Source organism: Ammodytes marinus (assembly GCF_949987685.1).
Source record: "Ammodytes marinus genome assembly, chromosome: 17".
Lineage (NCBI taxonomy): Eukaryota > Metazoa > Chordata > Actinopteri > Uranoscopiformes > Ammodytidae > Ammodytes > Ammodytes marinus.
In genome coordinates this window covers 7,642,891-7,668,003 of record NC_137221.1, presented here as the reverse complement: position 1 = coordinate 7,668,003, position 25,113 = coordinate 7,642,891, and the positions used below count along the sequence as shown (strand labels likewise).

The 25,113-nt window shown below is 40.3% G+C and overlaps 1 protein-coding gene across 2 annotated transcripts; it reads left to right on the top strand.

Moving 5' to 3' along the window:
• Positions 1-113: 113 nt before the first annotated feature.
• Positions 114-23,811, top strand: kiaa0319l (KIAA0319-like). Of its 2 annotated transcripts, none has more exons than XM_080046105.1 (25): positions 114-231; positions 1,665-2,276; positions 4,452-4,624; positions 5,401-5,514; positions 8,485-8,753; positions 9,065-9,133; positions 9,445-9,688; positions 10,906-11,004; positions 11,501-11,598; positions 11,790-11,877; positions 12,397-12,489; positions 12,615-12,747; positions 13,104-13,209; positions 13,335-13,457; positions 13,573-13,696; positions 16,056-16,188; positions 16,717-16,865; positions 17,399-17,550; positions 17,771-17,909; positions 19,034-19,193; positions 19,369-19,511; positions 19,919-20,041; positions 20,199-20,289; positions 20,456-20,547; positions 20,947-23,811. In XM_080046105.1, the coding sequence occupies exons 4-25, from the start codon at positions 5,421-5,423 to the stop codon at positions 21,141-21,143; spliced, it is 2,919 nt and encodes a 972-aa protein (XP_079902231.1). In that variant the 5' UTR covers positions 114-231; positions 1,665-2,276; positions 4,452-4,624; positions 5,401-5,420; the 3' UTR covers positions 21,144-23,811. The 2 variants fall into 2 exon arrangements, with proteins under 2 accessions (XP_079902231.1, XP_079902230.1); XM_080046104.1 differs by having other exon boundaries at positions 153-231; positions 1,662-2,276.
• Positions 23,812-25,113: the final 1,302 nt, after the last annotated feature.

Sequence of the window (25,113 nt, the reverse complement as noted above, 5' to 3'; positions counted from 1 at the left end):
TTATGACAAGAAACGCTCAAACGGCTGTGTCACCAAGTGCTTTATTTTGAAAACCCATCCACGGGAAGCGATATTTATCCCTTTGAGTTGCTTGAACGGCTTGACAGTGGTCACCTCACACAGTCACATCAGCTGTACCGACGAGAGGAATACTGACTTAATTAACTGTACAGGGGGACAACAACAACGACGACGACGATACACCACGACACAGCGGATTTTACTGTACATGTGAGTACACATACTGTCTTTTTAATGGTGTCGTGACAACCTGAATTTAAAACAGGATAAATCCCGTGTGTAGTGAAAGCTAGTGCCAGCAGCTGTTAGCCTCAAGGTGCCTGATATCGGACAGCACACAGGTGAGGTGAAATGCCATCATGCTTTTTCTAAAAAGCCTTTCTCGGTGCTGGGACGTCCGTGTGCCCTTGTGAGAAGAAAACGAAAGGGAGAACAGCTCCAAGATACGAAATGTCAGTGTTTATTCAAACAGCTCTCGTGTGTGTGATAGTGCACCGAGGACGCGGGCTCTAGCCATCGGCCTGATATTGAATTAATCTGACAGCTGAAGACATCCTGCCAGCCTTGAGTAAATCCGCACTCTCTGGTTTCCAGGCTGGTGGTGTTGGAATACATAATGCACGAGCCCACCATTTTGGATGAAGAGATAAGATCCCAGTATTTTTGCTCGTGCACTCAATTGATTGACAGACCCTAATTCATTCAGTCAGTCAGTCAGCCAAACATGAACCTATTTGCACTCTCATTAGTCAGTTAAATCCACACTAGGAATCAATCATTCCTAAAGAGAAGGGCTTAGCTACTAGTTGCTACTAGTTTTTGTTGCTGTTAATTTTTACAAAATTAAGTAAAAACTGTTATAGATACCATTACCAATCACCACAGCATGAAGAGAATGTTCCTTTTCAGCTTCAAAAAATAAACATACTTTTTAATGTGAAAATGGTTGAAATTCAACTGTGTCTTTGTTTGATAGCAATGAATTGCTTTAATATTTTCTAAAAACTTTTTATAATTGATGATGACTTGTTGGAATTTTACTGGCAGTATGACACACACAGAAACAAACCAGACAGACTCACCCATCGGTACACACAATGGAAACCATCAATTAGAAAAGGCACATCCAATAGCCATGTATCAAAATTGACAACAAAGGAAAGGTTAAACAAAAAATAGAGCAGGTAACTCAGGTTTAAAGCAGGACATAAGAAAATACTCACGCATTAATGCTAATGCATTTCCTGCAAGACAAAATGAAAAAGAAAAAGCGACTAAAATGGATAAGCTCATATGAGTCTTCTGTTGGAAAACCTATAGTAAGATTGTGACTGATAGCATGTGTTTAAATACAGGCAGAGGTCTGACTCAGTGGTAAGGTTAACCTATAATGGCCTCTCAGTGCACTCGTATCTTTTTTTTAACCACCTGTGATATTCCTATACAGAAGGGTTTATGGGATTGCTGTGACACATTAATGTCAATCATTGAAATAAATGCCCTGGGATTAGAATGGTTGACGCTGCAAGGGTGGTTTCTGTATTTGTCACACAATAGAATGGGAGGGTTTGTGTTATTGTTGGTATTTTTTTTCAAAGACTGCTTGGTAGCTAAATAAAAACAACTCTATTTCCCTGTAGCAGCTTTGCCAATCTCCACCAACCTGTCCGCCAAGAATCCGAAACAACACGACAAAGGTGCTATTGACTGCTGAGAGAGAGAGGGGGAAGAAACAGCCAGAGAGAAAGAGAGAGAGATCTTGTTCTTTCCGAATATACCTTTTTTGTAACAGAGATCATCGCAGAGTGAGCATAAGAGTCTCAAGGGAAAAGTAGCCGTTGAAATGTGGGAAAACTCTTGAGCTGTCATCAGCCCAGGTGACCGAGTGCACCTGAGGTTTGCTGCTGCACACTCACTCCAAGTCACCACCAACCTGTGGCCATTCGCTGTGCAGGAGTAACAAATTTAAAAAGCAAATCTACAGCATTGTGATTTCAGCAACAAGGAAGAAACGCGACTTAATCCCACGGATTTATTTTTGTCTGGACTATTTTTACCTGGATTTTTTTTTTTTTTTTTCTTTCATTTTGTCGGCTAACCTGGATGATAAAAACAAACGCAGGAGGACAAATGACTGTTTGAGGATTTGGGGACGTACTGAGCTGTTGATTATAGCAACGAAGAAGGAGGCTGCTGAGACTCTGAAGTGTCCATGTGCTGGAATGCAGCTTCACATATGGAGGCAGAGCATACAGGTAAGTGTCAGCGCAGGGTTCATTTCTGATGTGTGTTTGTTTGAGAAAGAGAGACCTGGTGGTGATCATATGTAGAACATAATTGAACATAATGCGATATTCACATCCTGTAGTCGATAATGTAAAGATTCATCTGATAGTTTATATTGTTTGTATTTTGAGTTCTTAATCTCCTGTGTTTTTGCGGTAGATATATTTATATATATATATTATATGCTTCCTTTTTTTCCTTTTTCTTTAAATTTATGCAAGTTTTCAAACCCTTTTTTAACATCTTTGTCAGATGTATTGTAGCTGGCTAGAGTTAAAATAGACTTTTTAGTGTAAACAGTGTGTTCAGCTTAGACAAAAGTATTTGCCATTATTAAATTACACTCTCACTGTTCCTGAAATCATGGGCTATCTTTAGCTCTCTACAGCAGAGTAGTAATGCTGCAGAGAGTTTCACCATCTGCATCTGTATCTAATTTCGATGGATAATGTAACATGTAGCTATTAGCTAACATCTACAGACTGTCTGCACAGCAGATGCTTGCGAAAGCTGCCTGGTTTGGTTTATAGCCATTCTGCCCCATAGGAGTCTCCTGGTGAGACGTTGTGGAGAAAAATGCATGCTGACGTCTTGAACACAGTGTCCCAAGATCTGTACTGTTCACTCCCCCCCGCCCCCTTCCTTTTATCCCCCTCTGCTGTAACGTGCATGAGAATTAAGGAGAGGAAAATGTGCCAGGATGGCAGTTTTTACTTAGACTAACTCCATGCATTCCTCATCGGACCGTAAGTAGGCATTACTGAAGTGTTACCTCGATCATCAAGACAACAGATTCACATTAGTGTAAGAGCATAATGTTAACCATCTTTTCTCTTTGTTTGTGACTCATTCAGCAAGTTAATTATTCTCTTGAATGTTTTTATTTTGTTATCTTTGCTAATTACTTTGCAATGTTGAATTCCTCGTCACACTTCCTGGAGGAAAGGACATTGGGCATGAGGAAGTTAACTCAGGCTTCCTGATGGTCGGTGACTGTGTCGTGAGCATGTTTGAAAAATAGAGTAACTTTCTATCCCACGTGGGGCTGACCCAAGTCTGACCCTCTTTTTTTCTTTTTACCCAGAGTGAGTTACAAGTGCCAAAAAGAGCCAACACTAGTATGAAGCACCAGTTATGGATGCTATCTAAAACTGCTGTGCATTGACTGATTGCTGTGAAGGTTGCAAATGAGAGAGATAAGAGCTCAAGAGAGAGGTAGAGGTATAATACAGATATCTTTTATTTGTATTTTTATTTTTGCTTATAGCAGTCCTACAACGTGTAGTATTCCCTGATGTTCACCACAGGCTAAGTAATATGTTGTAATGCAACAAGACAAGACACGTGTGATAGATAGATTGCATAGTGAAGACTGTTCTGTTTTGAGCTTCGCCTGTGGCTAAACATTTGTCACATATCAGAGAAGTATGTATGTATGCAAAGTAACTTGCTCTCTCATTTTTCTTTTTCCTCTCTTGTGTTGCTTCAACTAAAAGTTAGGAAGAGGGAGCTCACATGAGTGTCAGTCATGTCATGTTTCTATGATATATTTAAAACCAGTCAGTTCTGCCCCTGTTTTTTGATGATATCTTTTTTCTGACTACTTATATTTATTTTAATGTTCGGATCCGATGTGTCCCAAACATGTGATTGTAATGGGAACTTAACCTGAGTAACATTCCTGTTCTTTGCTCTCTCTCTGCATCTACAGTTCAAGCCGTTGAATAATTTTTGCATGAACTTTTCTTATCAAATTGACGGTCTAGGTTGTTAAATAACTATGGAGCACTTCTCTAAAGAGCTGAAGCACTGAAGTAAAGCTGTGATAATCATAAAGATATAAAGAATGTTTCTACGCTACTTTTGTCCCACTGTTACACATTTCATCATACAGAGTTGTTCCTTTGTAAAACAAAGATATCAATAAATAAATGGTTTGTTTTTCAATAACATTTGGTGGAAAAAATAAGTTTTGACAAGAGTTTTATAACGACCACACAATATGATCCTGTCATGATCCAATTCTACTTAAAATCAGTATAAAGTATACATTAATTATTGTTCAATAGTCATTTTCCGGATATGAATACTATTAAATGATCCACATGTTAACTCTTTTTCTATCTGTTTCTTGCCCTCTGCAGCATAGCGTTTGAGCAGCTGAGCCTGTGCAGGCCCCCCGAGGCGGCCATGTTGGATCTGTTCCTCAGAGTGCTGGCGTTGACCCGTCTTCACCCTTCACCTCACAGCACCTTGCTGCCAACCTAACTCCTCCCTCCCCCTTCACTTACTACCAGCACCTGGCCCTGGGAGAAAGGTAAACATTGATGTGTTCTGCAGGTTGCCGTTTCTGTTTAAGTTAAGAGGTGTGCTGGGTTACTTTTGGGCATCTGTTGATTCAGTTGGTTAGACAGTTGTATATTCTATAAGAGGTAAAAGGCAAACCAGACGTTAACAATTGATGAGAGAAATCTGAAAAATGAACTGACCAACTTTAAATTAAAAAACGTTTTTATTTGTATGCAGTATCTTTATTACTTTACACTTAGATAATAAAGTAATGCATTCTCTATTTTTTCTGAAATTAAGATGAAAAGATTGACACAACTCTTGTGTTTGTATGATACTTATAAGGCTACAAGTCTTAGCACAAAGACTGTAATCAGGGGGACACAGCTTATGTTGATCTGTCCAAAAGTAACACAATCTGTCTATCCAGACCTGTAAAGCTTCCTAAATAACTCATGTTAACCTGCTTGTTAAATCTGTACAAAGATGGAACAACCCGTTGTGGTTTTACAGGAGGTTATGTGCCAGACAATTTCTTGCATGGTTACCTTCGGACAGAGACGTGCTGGCTGTTATCCTTGCTTCCACGTTTTGTGCTATGCTAAGCTAACTTGCTGCCTGTTCAGCATAACGTAGAGACGGGGGCATCAATCTCCTCCTTTCACTCTCGTCAAATAAGCATATATCTGAAAGCGTCTAACTATTTCTATTGAAATGTCTTTTTTATGTAGGTATTTTACTTAGTTTTCTTAGACCACTTCTATAATCCCACCAACAAAGCTCTTATCACCCATTCTTTCTTAGGTCCTTGGTCCTTGTGGAAAATGTCCTATGCACACCACAATCTGCTTACCTGGAGCTTACCTCAACTCCTCCTCCTGCCGCTGACCTACCTCTGGCTCCTGGCTACTCCCACAGGTAAAATACACATCAACTGCCGAAACCACCAGGAATTGTTGACTGAGAACTGATAAAAAAATATCCACCTGTGCCTGTGGTAGTAAAACACCAGTGTGCATCAGCATGGTAAATTCACACACCTCTGATTGCTCAAGGTGTGCACTCATTCTCTCTCAGGCATTTATCATGATATTTGGATGGCTGGAAGTGGAAGCTTTTAGTTGGTGTTGTTTACTATCCTAATCTAAGGCAGAGAGCGACAGGAGGCTTTTGGCACCCCTACTGTGAGTGTATGTGTGCCGTCTTTCTGATGCCACTCCACTCAGTGGGTTACAATGTGAAACCGCACAATAGGGGCTCTGTGAGTAGACTGTGTGTGTGTGTGTGTGTGTGTGTGTGTGTGTGTGTGTGTGTGTGTCGAGGGATGGGGGGTGGCAGAGTGGACAAGGGGTGGGATGACAAAACAGAGGTCAAAGGGTCCTTTTTCTCAAACAAACTGTAGCGCTTTTGTGTGTTTTTGTATGAGGGAAGACTTGTTTTTCTCCAGACTTTAGTTACACCGACTATCCTGTTAAGTCAACCTCAGCTGTCTTGTTGCCATGGTAGCCACAGTCAGGGGTGTAGCAGCACTGTATGAGATGGTCGGATCAAATGTGATTTTTGTTTTTGCTTTAAACCCCCCAAAACTGTTGATGGCCTCGCCTTGACTAACCTTGCACCCAGCTGAATCTTATTTTATACCAAACATATCCAGTAGTATTGTTACTGCTTGTGTCTACAGAGCACCAGTGGCAAAAGTGTGGGTATTAAAGTCTATCATTCTGAACATTCTCACTATTTATATTCAACATTTCTCAGCCATATCTCCTTGATATCAGCGTCACTCTTTACTGTTTACTCCCCTACAGCTACATCACAGCTGTATTAGGATATATCGCTAATGCTAACCCAACCACATTAAAAGCCTTCAGCTTGCAACACACAGCCTGGAGTAGATCGTGAAACAGTCTGAGGTAATTGTATTTAGTTGCTCAAGGAATGATGGGAAAAAAGGCGAATTATTGACTGACTTCCTCGTTCAAACATTTGTTTGTGCTGCACTGTAAACAGAACTAGCAGTTATTGACCAAAAACTATTCAATAAGTTTTTGCTCTCCTCAGATATCTGGCTCCACCCAATCTTAATAATAATAACTTTAAAGAAGGTGTGTGTGGTTCTATTGGGTAGGATCAGTGAGAGAAAGACCTTGTTCCTATGTGAGGAAATCAATATTGACTTACACATGAAGATTAACTTCATATTTATTCTCTTGATCCACTGTAAAGTAATGGCTTATACTCACTGAGAAGCAGTTTGTGTACATTATCTGTATTTGCATTGTTTGATTGTTAAATTGCTAGTTTATGTGTCTGTATAAACTATGGATTTTCATTCAGAAGTACAAGATAGAAATAACACGGGTCTAAGGTCTTTTTTGTCGCAATTGCAGATTTCTTAATTGAGAGTGAGTCAGCTTTATTCCAATGTCCTGGACTATTATTCATGGCTTGTTGGGCTTCTGTGTTTATGTGTGGACATTCGTTTAAGTAGTGGTGAAATGCAACCTCCCATTGGTCCCTGTGTCACTTTTATTGTCGATGGTATTTTATAGTCTGTGCTGTTTTATTGTGCCTGGCTCCACCACGAATATCTCATTCACAGTATTTGGTTGCATTGAGCTTTTTGGATACCGGCAAATAAAAAATATTTTTTTACTAGCAAGCGCTAATGCTCTTCCTAACTGTACCAGCTCACTCAACGCTGATAAGAGTGTGATAATATCTGGCTGAGAGGATGGAGTTTTGTGCGTTCTGTACTTCTGTACTATGCTGTGCTTTGGGTTTCAATCAGTGTCTTGTTTTGTCAGGGAAAAGCCTGACTTCCTCTCTATGCTGCTGCTGCTGCTGCTGCTGACTGTGTGTGTGTGTGTGTGTGTGTGTGTGTGTGTGTGTGTGTGTGTGTGTGTGTGTGTGTGTGTGTGTGTGTGTGTGTGTGTGTGTGTGTGTGTGTGTGTGTGTGTGTGTGTGTGTGTGTGTGTGTGTGTGTGTGTGTGTGTGTGTGTGTGTGTGTGTGTGTGTGCGTGTGCGTGTGTGTCCTCTCTCTGCTGCTGACTTGGCTGACTGCTCAAACTGCGGCTGCATGTCGGCCTTTCTGAGAAATGTTCTGTGGAAGCCTAATCTGTGAAAAGTCTCACTAGTCGGGACCGGAATTCGCTGTGGTTTTCACTTTGTCCCCCTTTGCCTTTTGACAATGCCAAAAACGCCCAACAATGCCCTGATTGATAGAAACAAGTGAATCTTAGAAAAGCCTTTGGAAATGCTTGCCCATTGGCGGATCCATTATGTCGCCCTTTAGGCATATCCATTTGATCAAACTAATACACGCTACACTAAACTCTGTCCAGAATGTCTCTGCAGGGAAATCAATTGATAACCTGAAACTGTTAGCCTCCCTCTCAACCCTGTTTCATGACTCCATCCTTTTCTGTTCAAAGGGATTGATCTCTCACAGCGACTGACAAAACATTTAGACAAGCAGCTTTGAACATCAGTGCAGTGCATCATTGACCACGTTTACATGCACAGAAATAATCCCGATATTAACTGGGTTAAGATCCTATTGCCAAGTGAGCAGCAGTTTCTACTCTCCTTAATCCCACTAAGTATTCCCACCGGTGTTTTTGACTAATTTTTCGGCATTTGCCGCAGTTTGCGACGCATGCCCTAGTTTATGGCTGTTAAACTAGAGTGTGTAAACATGCAACATGGCTCCTTAACAGAAGCGGTGTCAGTTTTGGCTGACAAAACAATTCAAGGCAACAATAATGACATGAAGTGTTTTATTTTCCTTGGATGGGATGGGAATTATTACTGGGAAAAAAAAAAAAAAAAAAAAAACGCTAACGTCAGACGGCCATTGTCTTCTGCCTCCTCTTGTCTCTTGTCCAGGTGTGTCAGCCAACCTGTGTCGCGTGACGGGCGGGGTGCTGGGGATCCACTGGAGCAGTGTCATCTCCCTGGGCTGGCACTCTCTGGCCGATGGGAAAGGCGGGGCCACGTGTTGGGAGTCCTGCTGCCTGATTCCGAGCTGCAGCGCCGTGTGGAGCATCGGGGGGAGATGTGTGCTGCTCAGATGCACACGCACAGACGGCTGCCCCATCCTCACCCTGCCCCAGCCCCACCTGGAGTCTCTAGGCCTCCTTCAGATGCTCTCAAAGGTATAGCCAGCATATCACTACTATCAATTATTATTATTATTGTTATAATTATGTTGTAAGATTCGTCATCTATTTGAGGAGAATATGAGCTTATTTTTTCACATTTAAAGCTAAGGGTTCACGGTGAATACTTAATTACATTATTTACCAGATTGGGTAATGGCCAGAGTCCACCAATCCACATTAAATACAGTCAGTGTCATTACAATACTATTTGGGCCACTGACTCAGTGGAAGGGACTAACACTGGATCGTGAATTGGAAAGTGTGTGTGTACTTTATACATTTTTAATCTCTAACTTTATTTTAAGGGTCCCGTCCTAAGAACGCGCAGAAAAGCACAAAGCCACAGATCACACACCGGACAACTTGCCAACACGGTAACTTTTAAAACTTTATATGATCTATGCTTTGTTTGCTTGTTTATTAGTTTATGTACAAGTACAAAGTCAGCCATGTCTCCCTTTTCCTTGTCTTTCTTTCATAAATCCATTCTACTCTCATTTTTGCAATTAACCTATATAGTTGTAGATATGGCGAGTGTACAAATTAAATATATATGAATTTGGAAATGTAAATAATTCTATTACTCCTTGACATTTCCCCTAAATTTTGTTTCAAGCCGGCTCTATGTTATTCTGCGTTTTATCGCATTGTTTTTAACCTACACATTTTTTAACCGTTTCTACAGGAAAGTCCCAAACAAGAAACGGCTCACCCAACTCCAGTGTTACCCAAGACCACCTTCGCACTTCTTCAAACAGCTCAAAGGAACAACAGCCAGTTAGCCAATGGGAGTGCAGACACGGCCCCTGCTCCTTCACAGCAGAGCTCAACCTCTGACGACTCTGTCAATACTCCAGCGTTTTCCAATAACAGTGATGTCACCACACCCACAGTGATTGCCACTATCACCCCGACTCCGACACAAGCTGGTAAGGAAGGCAGCCATTAGCCGCAGACAAGTGATAACCTATTTCTAGCTCCCTCTGTAATATGTCTTGTCTTCATGTATTAATTATGAACTAATATATAATGTAGCAGCACCGAGGGTTTCGCAGCCTTGGGAGGAAGATTTAACACAACATATTCAAGTCCCTTCTTTGCTAAAGTAGTAGCTCGAAACACGTTTTTGTCCTGTAAGCTTCATATTTTTCAGACACTCATCCTCAAAAATCGTAAAAAGCTCCTATACTGTTCTTTCATTTTTTTTCTCAATCTGATTAATTGAAATGAAGATGTACTCTGCCCACATTTCTTTATAGCAGGCTGCTCCGATGTTATTTTCCCAGATGAAAGCAACGTGGTTGTAAAGCCAAATGATAATAAGCGAATGGAATGTGCTGAGAACAATTTTTTTTTTTTACAGTCTAGTATGAATGAGACATGCTCGGCTTCTACAAACAGGAATAACTGGTATGATGGTTATCTCCACCCTGAAGGAAAATACCTCAGTGAAACCAGGCTTAATTTAAAAATGGCAACAATACATATGCAAATAAAATGCTGTCATCGCTTTTCTCTTTTAACAAATAGATTTACTAGAGCAAGCAGTAACAAGCTGAGCTGGTATTAATGAAAACACAGGAAGCTGCGATTTCTGTTCACATTACATGATTTCACACATCATGATCAGTGAAGTAAAAGTTAATGTTGTGTACCAGTTGCATTATATCTTATGTATCATACATTCTATCTCCTGTGGTTTGGCAGAGAATTTCAAGAATGAAACAGGAAATGCAACTCGAACTCGAAGAATGAATCTGTTAACATCACAGCTGTTCTTTAATACACTGTTATCTGTCATTTGCAAGTCTAACACAACTTTGTGTATGGTTCCCAAATCAAATGCATTTGTACACATTTGTTAATTAAGAACGATGCAAGGAAATAATGTGATCCCAGCCTCACTCACTTCTATATATATTTTTTTTAATTGCTCTTCCAAATATTATATAATCAAGTATAAGAAAGACATATTTTAAATGCCCAAAACTTATTGTATTTGGTCCTATTCAATTCTCCTTACATCCTTCTCCTGTTGAACACTCCTCTCTCCTATCAGTTCCTGTCTTGTGGTTGCCATGTTGTGTGTTTGGCACAATCTCTAACCCTGTGTTGTTGTTGTTGTTGTTGTTCTCCTCCTTGTCAGTGCGGGAGCTGGTGGTGTCAGCAGGAGAGAGCGTGGAGGTCACACTGCCCCGCAACGAGGTCGAACTCAACGCCTTCGTGGTCCCAACTCCCCCCAATGGTACAACCATGGACATATTACATAAACTATTGCAGTTCATTTTATGAAAACTAACTAGAAATCTCTCTATTAAATAATATAATTTCAGCAGTTTTCTTCAGAAATTACATTACTATGTAACAGAATTGGATTTCACATGGAAGTTGACTTTCTAATGTTTTACAGTGTTAAGTTGGTAGTGAGCTAATCAGTCTAAAGAAATAGCAAGATTGTTATTTTGACTCTTTATGTTGCATAATTTTAGACAAATTATAATTTAGCATGTATCATATTTCTATGTCACACTGAAAACTGGCCAGAGAATTTTATACCCAGACTGTAGAAAGATTAAACCTTCACTTCATCCAGAGAATATACGTCATTATCTAGTTAATCCTTTGATCCCTCCTTGGCTTTCTCCAACGATACTAAAATCTCTCAACAAGATACTCAATGTATGAGCAGTTTGGTTTAATGTATTTACATCATTTCTTTCAATGTTGCTACTTCTTTCCAGGGACGAACTATAGATTTGACTGGATTTTAAAAACTCATCCCAAAGATTACAGCGGAGAGATGGAGGGGAAACACAGCACCACACTGAAACTCAGCGGGGTAAACACCTCAACTTTCATATTCCTTTTCTCACTAAAAATAAAACGCACAGCTGGGGCTGTTTTGAATGTATGAACAGAAGGTTTCAGCAGTGTGTAAAGGGTACAGATCTGCTCAAAAATACAACTTCCTCTTTCTGTTTCCTTGATTTGCTCTCTCACTCTCTCTCTCTCCCTCCCTCTCTCCCTCAGCTGACTGTTGGCCTGTATGAGTTTGAGGTGACTGTCGACGGGGAGGGCACCCACGGAGAAGGTTACGTCAACGTCACTGTCAAACCAGGTGAGGTTCAACATTAAGCAAAGGATCTTTATCAAAGGTTTAAGGACAGAGGGTGTATGCTGGAAATATTTGCCTTGAGGCCAATTTTGTCTCATTTGTCTATATAAATTGAATTGACTTGACAAACATGGGATAACATATGCAAAGATTTTCAGTAACACTTTAAATATATTAACTCATTCAGATAAAGCAAAACAAAAGGTCAGTAAAAACAAAAATGGAAATGGAGGATAGCCACACCACACTATGCTAGGCAATGATGTGGACTAGTTATCCTCCACAGTAAGTGGAAACGTGAGCATGCCTAATATTGGATGGTATCGTCTTTCCTACCTGTCAGTGTAAATAACATTAAAGTATCAGGAATCAGGCCTCATGTTGACTGAATAAACCCGGATCTTATTTGCTGGAAGACGAGGCTGCTTTTCCTCCCACACACAGTTGCGTCTCAGTCTTGTGCCTCAGCCGATGCACAGCTCGGTGAGCGAGCTAACATTTCTTTGTTTTTCCACCTGACAGAGCCGCGGGTAAACAAGCCTCCCGTCGCCGTAGTTTCCCCAAAGTTCCAGGAGATCTCCTTGCCAACCAGCTCCACGGTCATAGATGGCAGCCGTGAGTGTCTCGCATAAATACACACGCACGCACGCACGCACACACACACACACACATTTATATACCAGCAAAAAACAGAAAATTTGTATCAAATATTTAATTAGCCATTCATCACCCCATTACAGAGAGCACTGATGATGACAAAGTGGTGTTGTGGCACTGGGAAGAGGTGAAAGGTCCACTGAGGGAGGAGAAGGTCTCTGCAGACACCCAGGTCCTCACCCTCACCGGCCTGGTGCCGGGGAACTACACATTCAGGTAAAAGCTGGACGCAGATTAACCTGTGGATGTGGATGGAGGACAATGTGAAAACTTAGAGAGGTTGCCAGGTTTCAGATGTATTTTCAAAAAGACCAGTAAAATAGGCTATACATTTTTATTTATTTTAAATCACACTCAGGCATTTACAAAGAGCTTTTAAAATTGGAATTAAATGGAGAAAGTAGAAGAATGTTTGGCTTAAAGTTACAAAAATTCTGACTCCATGGTAATCAAATTAATGATTTTTTTTTTTTAGATTTCTGTAGAGCTGCAAAGATGCGGCAATACATCGATTTGCAGCTCTAGATTTCTGTTTACAGGTTCTGTTTAACCTTATATTTTTCCTTCCTCAGTCTGACGGTAACAGACTCTGACGGAGCCTCCAACTCGACACAGGCCAGTCTCATAGTCTACAAAGCCAAGGACTATCGGCCTGTGGCCAATGCCGGTCCCAACAAGGTCTGAATTATTATCTGTTGTCATGGCACTGTTCTTTAATGCACCTGTTTTTTGTAATGTCAAAAAAATGCTTATTTACCAAACTAGTGCACTCCCAGTCACCATCTTCCTCTGATATCATCCAGGTCATCCAGTTGCCACGCAACTCTGTGACACTGTACGGGAACCAAAGCACTGACGACCACGACTCCCTGTCCTATGAGTGGTCCCTCAGCCCCGAGAGCAAGGACAAGGTGGTGGAGATGCAGGTGAGATACTATGGAGGACTATGCATATCATTATCATTCTCAGCTATGTGTTAACATTGCCCTGGATGATAAAATCATTGTTTACCATGGCATCTTTTTTGTGTGTTTCTTTTAGGGCGTACGGACACCAATCTTGCAGCTGTCGGCCATGCAGGAGGGAGACTACACCTTCCAGCTGACGGTCACAGACTCATCTGGACAGCAGGACACTATCCAGGTCACTGTCATTGTGCAGCCAGGTAAACAACTGGAGGGGAATAATCAGTTGTATGGATCGCACCTGAGCATTTTTTTTAAATTGTGTTTTCAGTGAAACGGCGAGAGGAATATTTGGTTCATCAGGTGCTGAGGGCATTGATTACCATTCTTTCTTCTTGCTTCTTTGCGGATTAATTTGCATTGTCACTGACACATGTTTTTGACTCATGTCTATTCATTTGGCTGGCTGCACTTTGCCGGCCTCTTAAAGATAGACTGGAATTAAACTCCCTATGTCCACATGTCAAGTCCATTCCATTGGTTCTCAATATGCCCTGTGTGTACCTCTTGTTTGCCTTTACCCTCTAACACCGTCTATATACAAATATGCACAGACAAGTGTGAGGAACAGACTGATCAACATTACATAATGTGTCTGTAGCTGTATTTATACTCGGCCCTGTATAACGTGTGAGGCTGATGGCAGTACTTTAGGTTCTGATGGTATATTTATTTAATTTTATTTGCTTAACACCGTTTTGGCTCAGTGAGTCGGAGGCAAAGGTGGGTCGTAACGCGCTACATTTACTCCGTTACAAATACTTGAGTAACTTTTTGAATAAATTGTAATTTTAGGAGTAGTTTTATTGCAACATACTTTTACTTTTACTTGAGTAAATATCTGAAGAAAGAACGGTACTTTTACGCCGTTCCATTTGGCTACGTGACGGTCGTTACCTTATTTTTTAATATATTTTATTTATTACATGCGAGAGCTATTTCTCTCATGATTTCTTTCCCCGGGGACGTCTTCAGCCAACATCTCTATCACGTGACTATTTCAACCAATAAAAACCACATTACAAAAGCTTGCCAATCAAATGCAGCCACTTCAGTCACATGACAAGTGTTGTCATGTTGTCATAGTGCTCAACCATGGGCTCAACAATGTCCGCGGACTTTTTTAAAGGCTGCGGTTCCGCACCGATGTTGTGTCCGTGGCCGTGCCATGTAGGTTAAACGCATATTTTACCGACTATCTGGGTGAGTCGAGAAAATGGAAGAAACCGCTGATTCCGAGGAGCAATAGCCACACCCCTGGCCTCAAATACAAACTCACACTCGCAAGCTCTCAATCACACTAACTCACAAAATAACAATCACACAATCACAGTGACACAGACTCCCACACACTCGCAATTACAGAGAAACTGTTCTTCTTTGACACATGTCCTGTTCTCCCTGTAGCCTACTCACTTCGCATGCCCCAGTCTGGCTGTGTGAGAGTCTGAGAGTAGTCTCTTTGTTCAGCCACTCTGTAGTTTCATACGTTAAGTGAGTGTGCCAGCAGGTTTTGATGTGTAATGAAGTTTAATTTTGTGTGTTTTATATTTTTGGGGCTAAACCCAACCTAGATAATTTTCTCAGGGCCAGTGACATATTGTAGGAATTTGTTTTAAAATGTGTATGTGCAAAACAATTGCAACAGTGTTATAAGTGTATTGGTTTTAATTAATATAATTTTGGACAAGCCTAATTTATTATAATTTTATTTGAAGGGTTATGTATTTAATTTGGCAGATAATTAATTTATTATTGTTTGAGTTCAAGGATTATTCATTTGATTTTTAAATACCTTATTTATTGTTTTATTTAAAATTATGTTATTTAACATATCTTTACTTGAACATTGCTGTTTTATATTATGTTCGTGTCTATTCTGTACCGTTTGTGTTGCTCTGTATATTTCAAAAATAAATCCAGAGTAATTCAGTAGGCCTACTTGTACTCTTGAGTACTTGAGTAGTCTTTTCACTGCATACTTTTTTACTCTTACTTGAGTAATAATTTTTATGAGTACTTTTACTTCTACTTGAGTAATTATAATCTTAAAGTAACTTACTTTTACTTGAGTACATTTTTTGGCTACTCTGCCCACCTCTGGTCGGAGGTGTATGTGTGGTGGCACTTTTAACCTGATAAGAAGCTAGTGTGTAGAATAAAGTATGCAAACACACACACTGGCAAAACGCTCCTGCAGTGTTTGATCAGGACGTGTTATGTTAACACACATCCACCTGCAAGGTCAGAATAGGTCAACCGTATGAGTAAGAATATCTGAGAAAAATTGCAGACTCCCACGTTATTTCAGAGCAGGACTGCTGTTGTTTTATAAAACACTTTAACCTGTATCTACCCCATCAGGTAGCAAACAACAATGGTTGATAATTATTGAGGGATATTACAGAAAATACATAATGGAGTTTTTAAGCTCAGTGGGCATCCATACACTTTGACAGCCAATTACACACTTTGTATTACCTTTTTTAATGTTGTATTTTAAAGGTGTATATTTTAGTTTCCTCATCCCGTAGCCCCCTGTCACTCACTCTCCTCCAGAAAACAATAAGCCGCCAAAAGCAGACGCAGGACCGGAGAAAGAGCTGACGCTGCCAGTCGATAGAACCACGCTGGACGGCAGCAAGAGCAGCGACGACCAGAAGATAGCCACATACCACTGGAAACAAATCAAGTACGTCACACACACACACACACTTGTGCCAAACTCTGTGCAGGCAGCTTTCATTGGCATCAATGCAACTACAGTATAAGCTGTCGATATTATATAGGCAAAGATTTATCGCTATGAAAATACAGGTAGCGTGTGTTTTTAGCAGTACTGTAGTGAATGTGTCAATAAGCCGCTCAATATTTGAATAGGTGTGATCGTGTTAAAGCCGAATACTTATCAAAGCCAAAGTATAAGCAGATCAGTTGCTTAGCTTACATTGATAGCATTGTAGTTGATCATTCCAAGGTCCTTTCTTTACATACCCGTTTTCTAAGTTAACACCAGATGTTTTTTTTCAGCGCACACACAGTACAGACAGGTAGCAGATTGTGGGGAGATATTCACCGATTTGAACAAAAACTGATTCTCTAGAATTGCCGATTCCACCTTTTTTAAGTTTAAATGTTCAAAGGTTTTATAAGTCGTTGTGCAGGTGAATTGTCTCTCACTTTCCCTCCTTCCGTCTCTGTCCCTCTGCTGCTTCACCAGGGGCCCCGACGGTGTGAAGATTGAGAATGCAGACACTGCTGTTGCCACGGTGACAGGTCTCGAGGTCGGGGTGTACGAGTTCACGCTGACAGTAACTGATGACAGGAAGCTGGAGAGCAGCGCCACTGTGACGGTCATCGTCAGAGAAGGTGTGTGTGTGTGTGTGTGTGTGTGTGTGTGTGTGTGTGTGTGTGTGTGTGTGTGTGTGTGTGTGTGTCCTCTTTTTTAGTCAGAAAGGTGAGAATTATGGATGTGGTTGTAAATTGTGTTAGAATGTGAAATTAAGGAAGCATTTAGACTTGTGAAGCGTACATTTCTACCTGCATTTAAAAGCAGAATGGGCAGTATTTTTATTACCGTAAAGATAAGACGGCACAGAGTTGGTTTTCTCAGGTCATGTTTTTGGAACTTGACATTGTTTATTTGACTATCTTTAAGCTTAAGGCCACTCACCATCTATTACGTAGTGTAACTCAGAGGCAGAAGTTCATAATAGAAAATAGCCACGAAAACATTTGCACAGGGTAAGGTGTGTCTTTTCTTCTTTTTTTTTAAAGCTGCTACACTAGATTGAAAAATGACTCCTTGTTTCTTGTTTAAAGATAATCATCTATCTTTCTTTAATTTCTTAAAACTGACTATCCGAAGTTTCATTGTCTTCCGTAATGTCTTTGTCCACTAGAACTGGACCTTCCTCCAGAGGCTCACGTGGTGTCGAGTGCTCCCATCGCTCTGCCTGTCAGGACGGCCTCTCTGGACGGCTCGCACTCCACTGACGACAAGGGAGGAGTCAACTACCTGTGGACCAGAGACGACAGCAGCCCTGCAGCCGGGGTCAGACTGGCTTTATTGTCTTCTAGAAAAGCGCTATATAAAATCCATATATTATTATTATTTTAAATGAATAATTAGACATGATTGTTTTTCTCTGAGTCTGATTTTGCCTGAAGACCATACAAAACCTTAAACATACTGAAACAGCTACTGGTGCATCAGAAAATGACCCACAATTATAAACATTTTAACATTTGTCTGTTTTTGTTTCCTTAAATAGGATGTACTGAACAACTCTGACCACCAGGCGGTGCTGTTTCTGGGAAACCTGGTTGAGGGGAAGTACAGCTTCACCCTGACTGTGACTGACAGCAAGGGACAGAGCAGCAAAGATGAGGGCTCTGTGGAGGTTAGAGCAGGTAAAGAGACACACTCGTATAAAGATGTAAATAATGCTCCTTTTTCACCTCAAAGAGCTTTTATACAAGCTTTTATTTTGTGGAAAGGAGGAGACAATTTGTTGTGACTAATTATTCCCTGACGGTGAAAGACTGTTGCTTTTTATTACTCTTTCCATTTAACTGTGTTTTTTGTATCCACTACAACTAACTTAGCACTTTCTTTGGTTCATAGAAAGCAATTTTTATGGAAAAGTGGGCATGACAATAGTTAAATTACAACATTGTATTACAAAGTTCCTCTCAGGGTGTATTGGATGTTATCTTTTCCTACAAACAAGTCCATGTTTACAAATGGTTTCCACTCAGCATGAGACTCAGCACCAGACCGCAGAGGGTTGAGCGGGTCAGCGTGCAGCATACGGTGAACACACACAAAGCAGCCAGAAACTAATCTGTCACTTGGTGCTCTGGCCTCTTTCCCAGATTTCAGAGTGTCAGATGGATCCTGCAATCAGCCAAGTCACTTTATACAACAACACTATACCAGCCTCCAGCCCTTTCCTCTGTGTTTTAATCTCCCTTTCTATTTATTTTTATTCATTTTAATTTATTTAAAGGTGAAATAAGCGGTTTATTTATGTTAATATAAGTGTAAAATCGCTCTTTATTCATACAGTGATCACTTACATAATGTGCGCGTTTCATAAAGCCGATCTCTCAGTCAGCTGCTTTGCATGTAATCGGCAAATAAACTTATTGGAGTATCCCGAAATTTTTATCCAATCAGAAGAGAGAACGCTACAAACCGTCACTCGTCTCACTCATATATATAGTATATACATTCCATGGTCTCACTGCCGGTGCACGCCAGAACAACAGATGGGTGAATGTGTATGCGCCTACAATGGCGGAGCAGGTAAAAATCCTTCCCAATGTCTGTTTTGATGGTTTTTATCATGTTTTATCACACTTATGGATCTGAGATGATGCTAGATAACTCGCTGCTTGACGACCGCAGTGCATTAATGTGGTGACGTAGGGACGAGCGAGGGGACTGCTAACTGCAGTAACTGACAGGAAGTTAGCTAAAATAACCATTCAGCTTACAGCACCTTTAAATGTCTTCTCTTTTTCTTTATCAGACGTATGGAAGCATGACCTGGTGGAGCTGGTGCTGGAGGTCCCTGTGTCGCAGGTCTCCAAACGTCAGCGTGACATGCTGCTGCGCCAGGTCGGGGTTTTACTGGGCGTGTTGGACAGCGACATCATCGTGCGAGAGATAGGTGCCTTTAATGAGCACAGGTGAGTTGTTGTGCACCTTTTTTCCCCTCATTGCTCTTTAAAATAAGGTGGTCTAAAATCCCATAGTTTTGTATGAATAGGTCTGTTCTTTCATGTTTTTCTTCAAGCATACATAGTATTTTATTATAACCTTACTGTACTTTTAAGCACTAAGGATCTCTCAATTTTTCCTCAGTACTCGTTTGGTCTTCCTTGTGTCCGGTGGTCCAGGGCGCCCCCCTCTGTCCGGCCACAGCGTTGCATTCGGCCTTCGCAACAAACTGCGAAAACAGAAGAACGATTTCCTCATCTTCAAGGCCAGACGGGTGGATACAGTCAGTGAGTCCCTGACAGTTATAGTGCTATAGTTAGACAAAACAAAGGAAACGGGTGGAGAGAAAGAAAATAGTATTTTGTAAGCAGAATAAAGTGGTACAAGGTGGACATTAATTTAAGATTGGAATATACTGCACATTCTGGTCAATGAAACACAGGCTTTGCAGTTAATAATCAATTTAATTTAAATTAAAAAAAAATTAGTACACAATTTGATGTCATAGGAACACAGTCTGTTTGACCTTTTGGCCTCAATTTCCTCATTTGGATATATTTATAAACTGTCTCTAAAAGTTAAATCTTATCTTTATTGACTCTTTCTTCATGTCCTATAATATGCTTATGGTATGTTTCTGCAACCTACATCTCCTATTCATTCTGCTGCCCTCTCTCTCTCTCTCTTTCCTCAGTTTGTCAGATGAACTGCTCGGGTCACGGAGCGTGTGACACGTTCTCGCGGCGCTGCGTCTGCCAGCCGTTCTGGATGGAGAACTTCATCACAGTGCAGCTCATGGACGCCGAGAGCAACTGTGGTGAGATGAGATGACTCATTATAGTGAAATATTTTGGTCAATTGGTGGAATGTTGCTAAATGTTTTCCCAAAAACTATGATAGGCCCTAAAGCACATAAGGCTATTACATCCTTGCATATTAATGCCTAAATAACGACACATATTTTTTGTTTTCAGAGTGGAGCGTACTCTACGTGACGATAGCATCCTTTATGATCGTGGTTGCTATAGCTACAGTTGTCTGGGGCATGGTGTGCTGCTGCAACAGGTGACTAGACTTTCTAGTATAACAAATAATATTATTATTTTGATTATTACTCAATGTCTTTGGACACAAACAGTTTATGCAACATTATATTTTACTCACTTCCTATCTACCTCCTACAGCAACTGATGATATGTGGTTTGTTTTTGCTCTTCTTTTTCCCTGAAAGGCGTAAAAGCAAAGTGCGCAGAAGCAAAAGCAGGTATAAAATGCTAGACGGTTACGAGCAAGACGGTGTGGAGCTGCAACAACCTAGAGCTGGTGAGACACTCTCACTCATGCACTATCACCTCTACTACAAACTGTAGTTTACTGTTTTTTTGCAATGTATTAGGCAATACTAAAATATTTAAAAAAAATTACTAAATAGTCAGACATAATACATTTTTGACATCATCAACATGAGACGTTTACTGCTCATACTGAGTGATTGAGTAATGTTTTTATTTGAATATAGAGGATGCTATAGATAAAATTTAAAAAAGCATTGTGATGCTGCATGAATTTGCTATTCTTAAATTCCTTCATATAAACATATAAATGTTGTGTATTTGTTTTATTGTCGAAAATATTTTTATCTCAATGAAACTACCTGTTTGAATAAAGCATCAAATAAATGCTTCTATGTTGTTTGTTTCTCTTCAACCGGCTTCCTTCCAGTGCGCATGAAGCCGGTGACCGCTCCCACCTCGTCGGCCCTCATGCACTCTGACTCTGACCTGGACAGTGACGACGGGCACGGCGGGGTCCCGTGGACGGAGCAGGAGCGCGGCCATCTCCTGAGGCCCCAGAACGGCTCCCTGAGGAACGGACAGGGGCCCGCCAGGAGCAAGAAGCAAAGAGAAGAGCTGCTATAGCCAGGGAGGATGGGGGGAGCTCACAACTGCCCTCACACACACACACAAAAAAAAAACACACGCCTATGTGTCCCGCACTCTTCCTATTTCTTCCTATGATGTTCTTCAACGCAAAAACCTCACACCATGAAGAAAAACTTTGTGAGGAAAAAAACGTGCTGGAAACATGTCGTCCCACTGTCAGAAGAAAAAAACACACCACTGTACTGGAAATCCCCTGCTCCCATACTGAGCCAATACGGAAGGAGAAAAAAAATACCATTTTGCTGAGAACTAAAGGTTAGCACCGTGTTTTGAATGGTATAATACATAACGTACAGCCCTTTTATTTAACACAGAGACACAAAGAATGTACTGTTACCCCTCTTACTGATGCCACACGTTGCTGAGAGACTGAGTGACACTTTACTTTTTCTGGATTAAATAAAACAAAACTTTTGCTTAAATGACACAAAAAACCAGCCACTTGACACGCTCACACCTTGCCTCCTTTAGACACGCATGTGCTCACACAAAGACGTCGCACTCGCACCGTTTTTCAGGGACACCTGATGCTACCAAACACTGCCATGTTACAACCAATGGTTAACTCTGAGATGAAGACTTTTTTTGTTAACCGACCCGACATGGCGGCCAAAAACAAAGCTACCAACAGCAACAGACTTTCCTCCCAAAAAAAAACAGTAAAGAAGAAGAACAATATGTGCATGAAGAGTGACAGATGGCAGTTCTGGTACAATTTGCTACCGGAATGATCGCCTGCATGATTGTGCGTCGGGTGTGTGTGGATTTTTCTGGCTGATGAGCCAAACAATGTTTCTTCAAAACAGATGGTATGTTAGTCTGTTATTAAATCATTGAAGAGTCACAGTTTTGTCAGTTATGGCGGTTACAGGCAGAAGGAAAAAAAAACACCATACATGCTTTTATTCTGAAGGCTTCCCTGTGGATTAATTTGCTGGCGCGCACACACACACACACACACACACACACACACACACACACACACACACACTGGAAAATCACAATGTTAATGAGTTTGGATAATGAGGTGACAAGTTCATGGCACGACAAATGGGACAAACTGGACACTGACTTCACTTATGTAACAACTGTTGAACCATGAAGACCACTTAAGTTTTTTTTTTTCTTTTTTCCTAAACAACCATAAGACTGTGATTTAGATGTCGATGCACTTTGATTTCATGTCTGTCAGCTTCTGTCTAATTTTGTCTCTTGTTGGTCGAAAAAAAAAGGAGAACTGTGATGGTCAAAGTTGGAAGGTTGAGCCATAAAAACCACAGGACTTGACTGTATTTAAAATGTATAAAATATTTAATTTTCTTTGATGTTTAAGATGAAGGACAGTTAGCAAATGCATATGCAGCTCCCAAGTCCATACGCACCTCAGTAACTGTTACATAACCTGTAGGCTTGAATGAAAAATGGGACTTTTTTTTTTCCTCTGAGGTAATTTAGCAGGCTTGTTTTAATGCTATTTCAGCAGCAAAAAGGATGAGCACATTTATCAATGCTTTTCTTTTGACAAAGATTCAAGGTGGGATTACGAAATAACAAGAAATTCTGTATGAGTGATATGGCCAAGAAAATAATTAGATATTAAAACAATAATCACTAAACCTACATTAGGATTGAAAGTGAGATGTGTGTCTAGAATGACCTGAAACTGTATAAAATCCTGAAAGATAATGATTTCTTCCCACAATTAAGAGTTGAATGTGATAAATATGCAACAGGAACAGGACGCAAATGAAGGCTGTAAGAAAACCCCTCAGAATCTGGCGTATCTCTCTCTTCTGTGTATTGTCAGTAGCGACGGGTATTTCTATCTCTGCCTCTCTGCACTGAGGGGAAATCTTCAAACCAAAATCCTCGTCCCTGCAATGTCTCAGTGTCTGATAGCTTTGCATGTGAAACTGGCCTGTAAGTCACTCTTTTTTTTTTTTGGTTGTTGAATGTTAAAAGGGTACACCATTGAGACGGGTCAACTTGTACTCCATGTGAAATAAGCAATCATTGAAACATTTTGCAAAAAAAAAAAGTATTTTCTTACTGTTAGTCATCTTAACCGTTGCACATCTGGCCAAAATACAAATGTTTCATTCAGAATTGCTGAATTTATATGGCCATTTTTTTGCCAACTTGTGTACACCCAAGTGTTAACTCTGTACAAATGTCATCTGTTGAACACTTTCTTATAACGTTACCGGCCTTTTATTTTGCACATGTTGGAGTAATTGCCCATATTTCATTATTGTAGATTCAGTCTCATTTCTTCTTTATCTGTTATAATCTTTTCCCCCAAACTTACAGTAAATAAAACAACCCCTTTCAAGTATAATTCAATGCCTAATAAACAATTTAAAATTCAGGAATTATTGTGTTACACGTACAACAACTGCGAGTCACTTTTGGGATTTATACAAGAGAATTGACCTCCACTCTGACGGAGTCCACTGTGAAGGCAGGCAAGAGAAATGGGGAGCAATTGTTAAATGAAGGGAGTGTAATTTGAGATATTTTTTTTCTCCTTAGTTTACAAGGTTTCAGTGAAGGATTTCCCTGTGTCTTTCCTTCTGTGTGACCCGACCTGATGCAACTGGATACAATATGTAAATTTAAATAAAAACATTTCAGTTTGTTTTGAGTTCACTTTGACCTTTGTCTTTTTGCTTGATGTTTTCTAATGCTCTGGCGAAGAACTGGACATTTCTTTCCCAAATTTCTTCCTATTTTCACTTTTTCCAGGGCTTCCACTTTGTCCCTGTCAAACAAAAATACACATGATGTAAGTAACTTAGAGAAATTAAAATGTGTACATGCATTTCTCCTGTGAATCTGAATCCTTTTTTAAGGTCCTGAAACCTTTTATTTACTGTACTGCACTAGGATGCCTAAAATGGGATAACATAGCTGAGGAAATCATTGCAATATAATTTTTGGCCAGAGGTCATTCAGAGACCAAATTGTTGATTATGTTTACCAATACCATGCCAGAATATTTCTTCAACTCACCAGGCTCGACTGTAGGATGATGCATTGTTTGCTGCATATTTTCAATATTTCACTCTGAATGCATCTTTGTTGTGCTTCCGTGGCATTATTTTTTTTATATTAAACTCATTGGATGCGAAATTATACACCAGCTATTAAACCACTAACTTTTTTTTATTTTTTTTTGGCATTTTTATGCTTTATTGATAGTGTAGAGACAGAGTTGAAAGGGGGCAGAGAGGGGAGTGACATGCAGAGAACGACCGCGGGCTGGAATTGAACCCGGGTCCGCTGCTGGCTGAGGCCCATGGGGGGGTTGCCCTACCAACTGAGCTAAGGGCGCCCCCTTAACCCACTAACTTAATCATTGTTGTGCTGAGCCTTTTATAAACTGTGATCGCTTTACACAGCTCCATCATAGATTGTTTTATCGTTGACTTTTACAAGCCCATTAAATTCAATGGTTGTCCTTTGCTGCTCCGTTAACACAATGTGTTGAGATGATGGCGTCCATAACAGTTGATGAAGCTTCCGTCAAGTAAACATGTTGTCTCTGTGTGAAGATGCTACAAGTAACATGTAAAAAAAAATATGAAGAACTGGATGTGTTCCCGTGTTGATAGGTGTTGAAGCCCTATGTGTTGAAGGTGTGCATCATGTTGAGGCACGTCTGCAGATAGATTACCATTAGGCTATGTGTGACAATTCAATTCAGTTAAGCAGACTTTATTGTTAGGCCTAGATAAGAATATACAATACAGTAGCCTACTGTCAATACACAAATGGAATAAAACAATATATAAAATAATGCTGAACAAATTTAAGTCAAAAGGAGCAATGCATATGTAAACACAAATATACACATAACATATTTTTTTGTTGCTTTTTTTACTTTGTGTATGAGTGAGTAGCGGAAAGAAAAGAAAAATTAAGGATTCCTCTTCTCGTCTTCTTG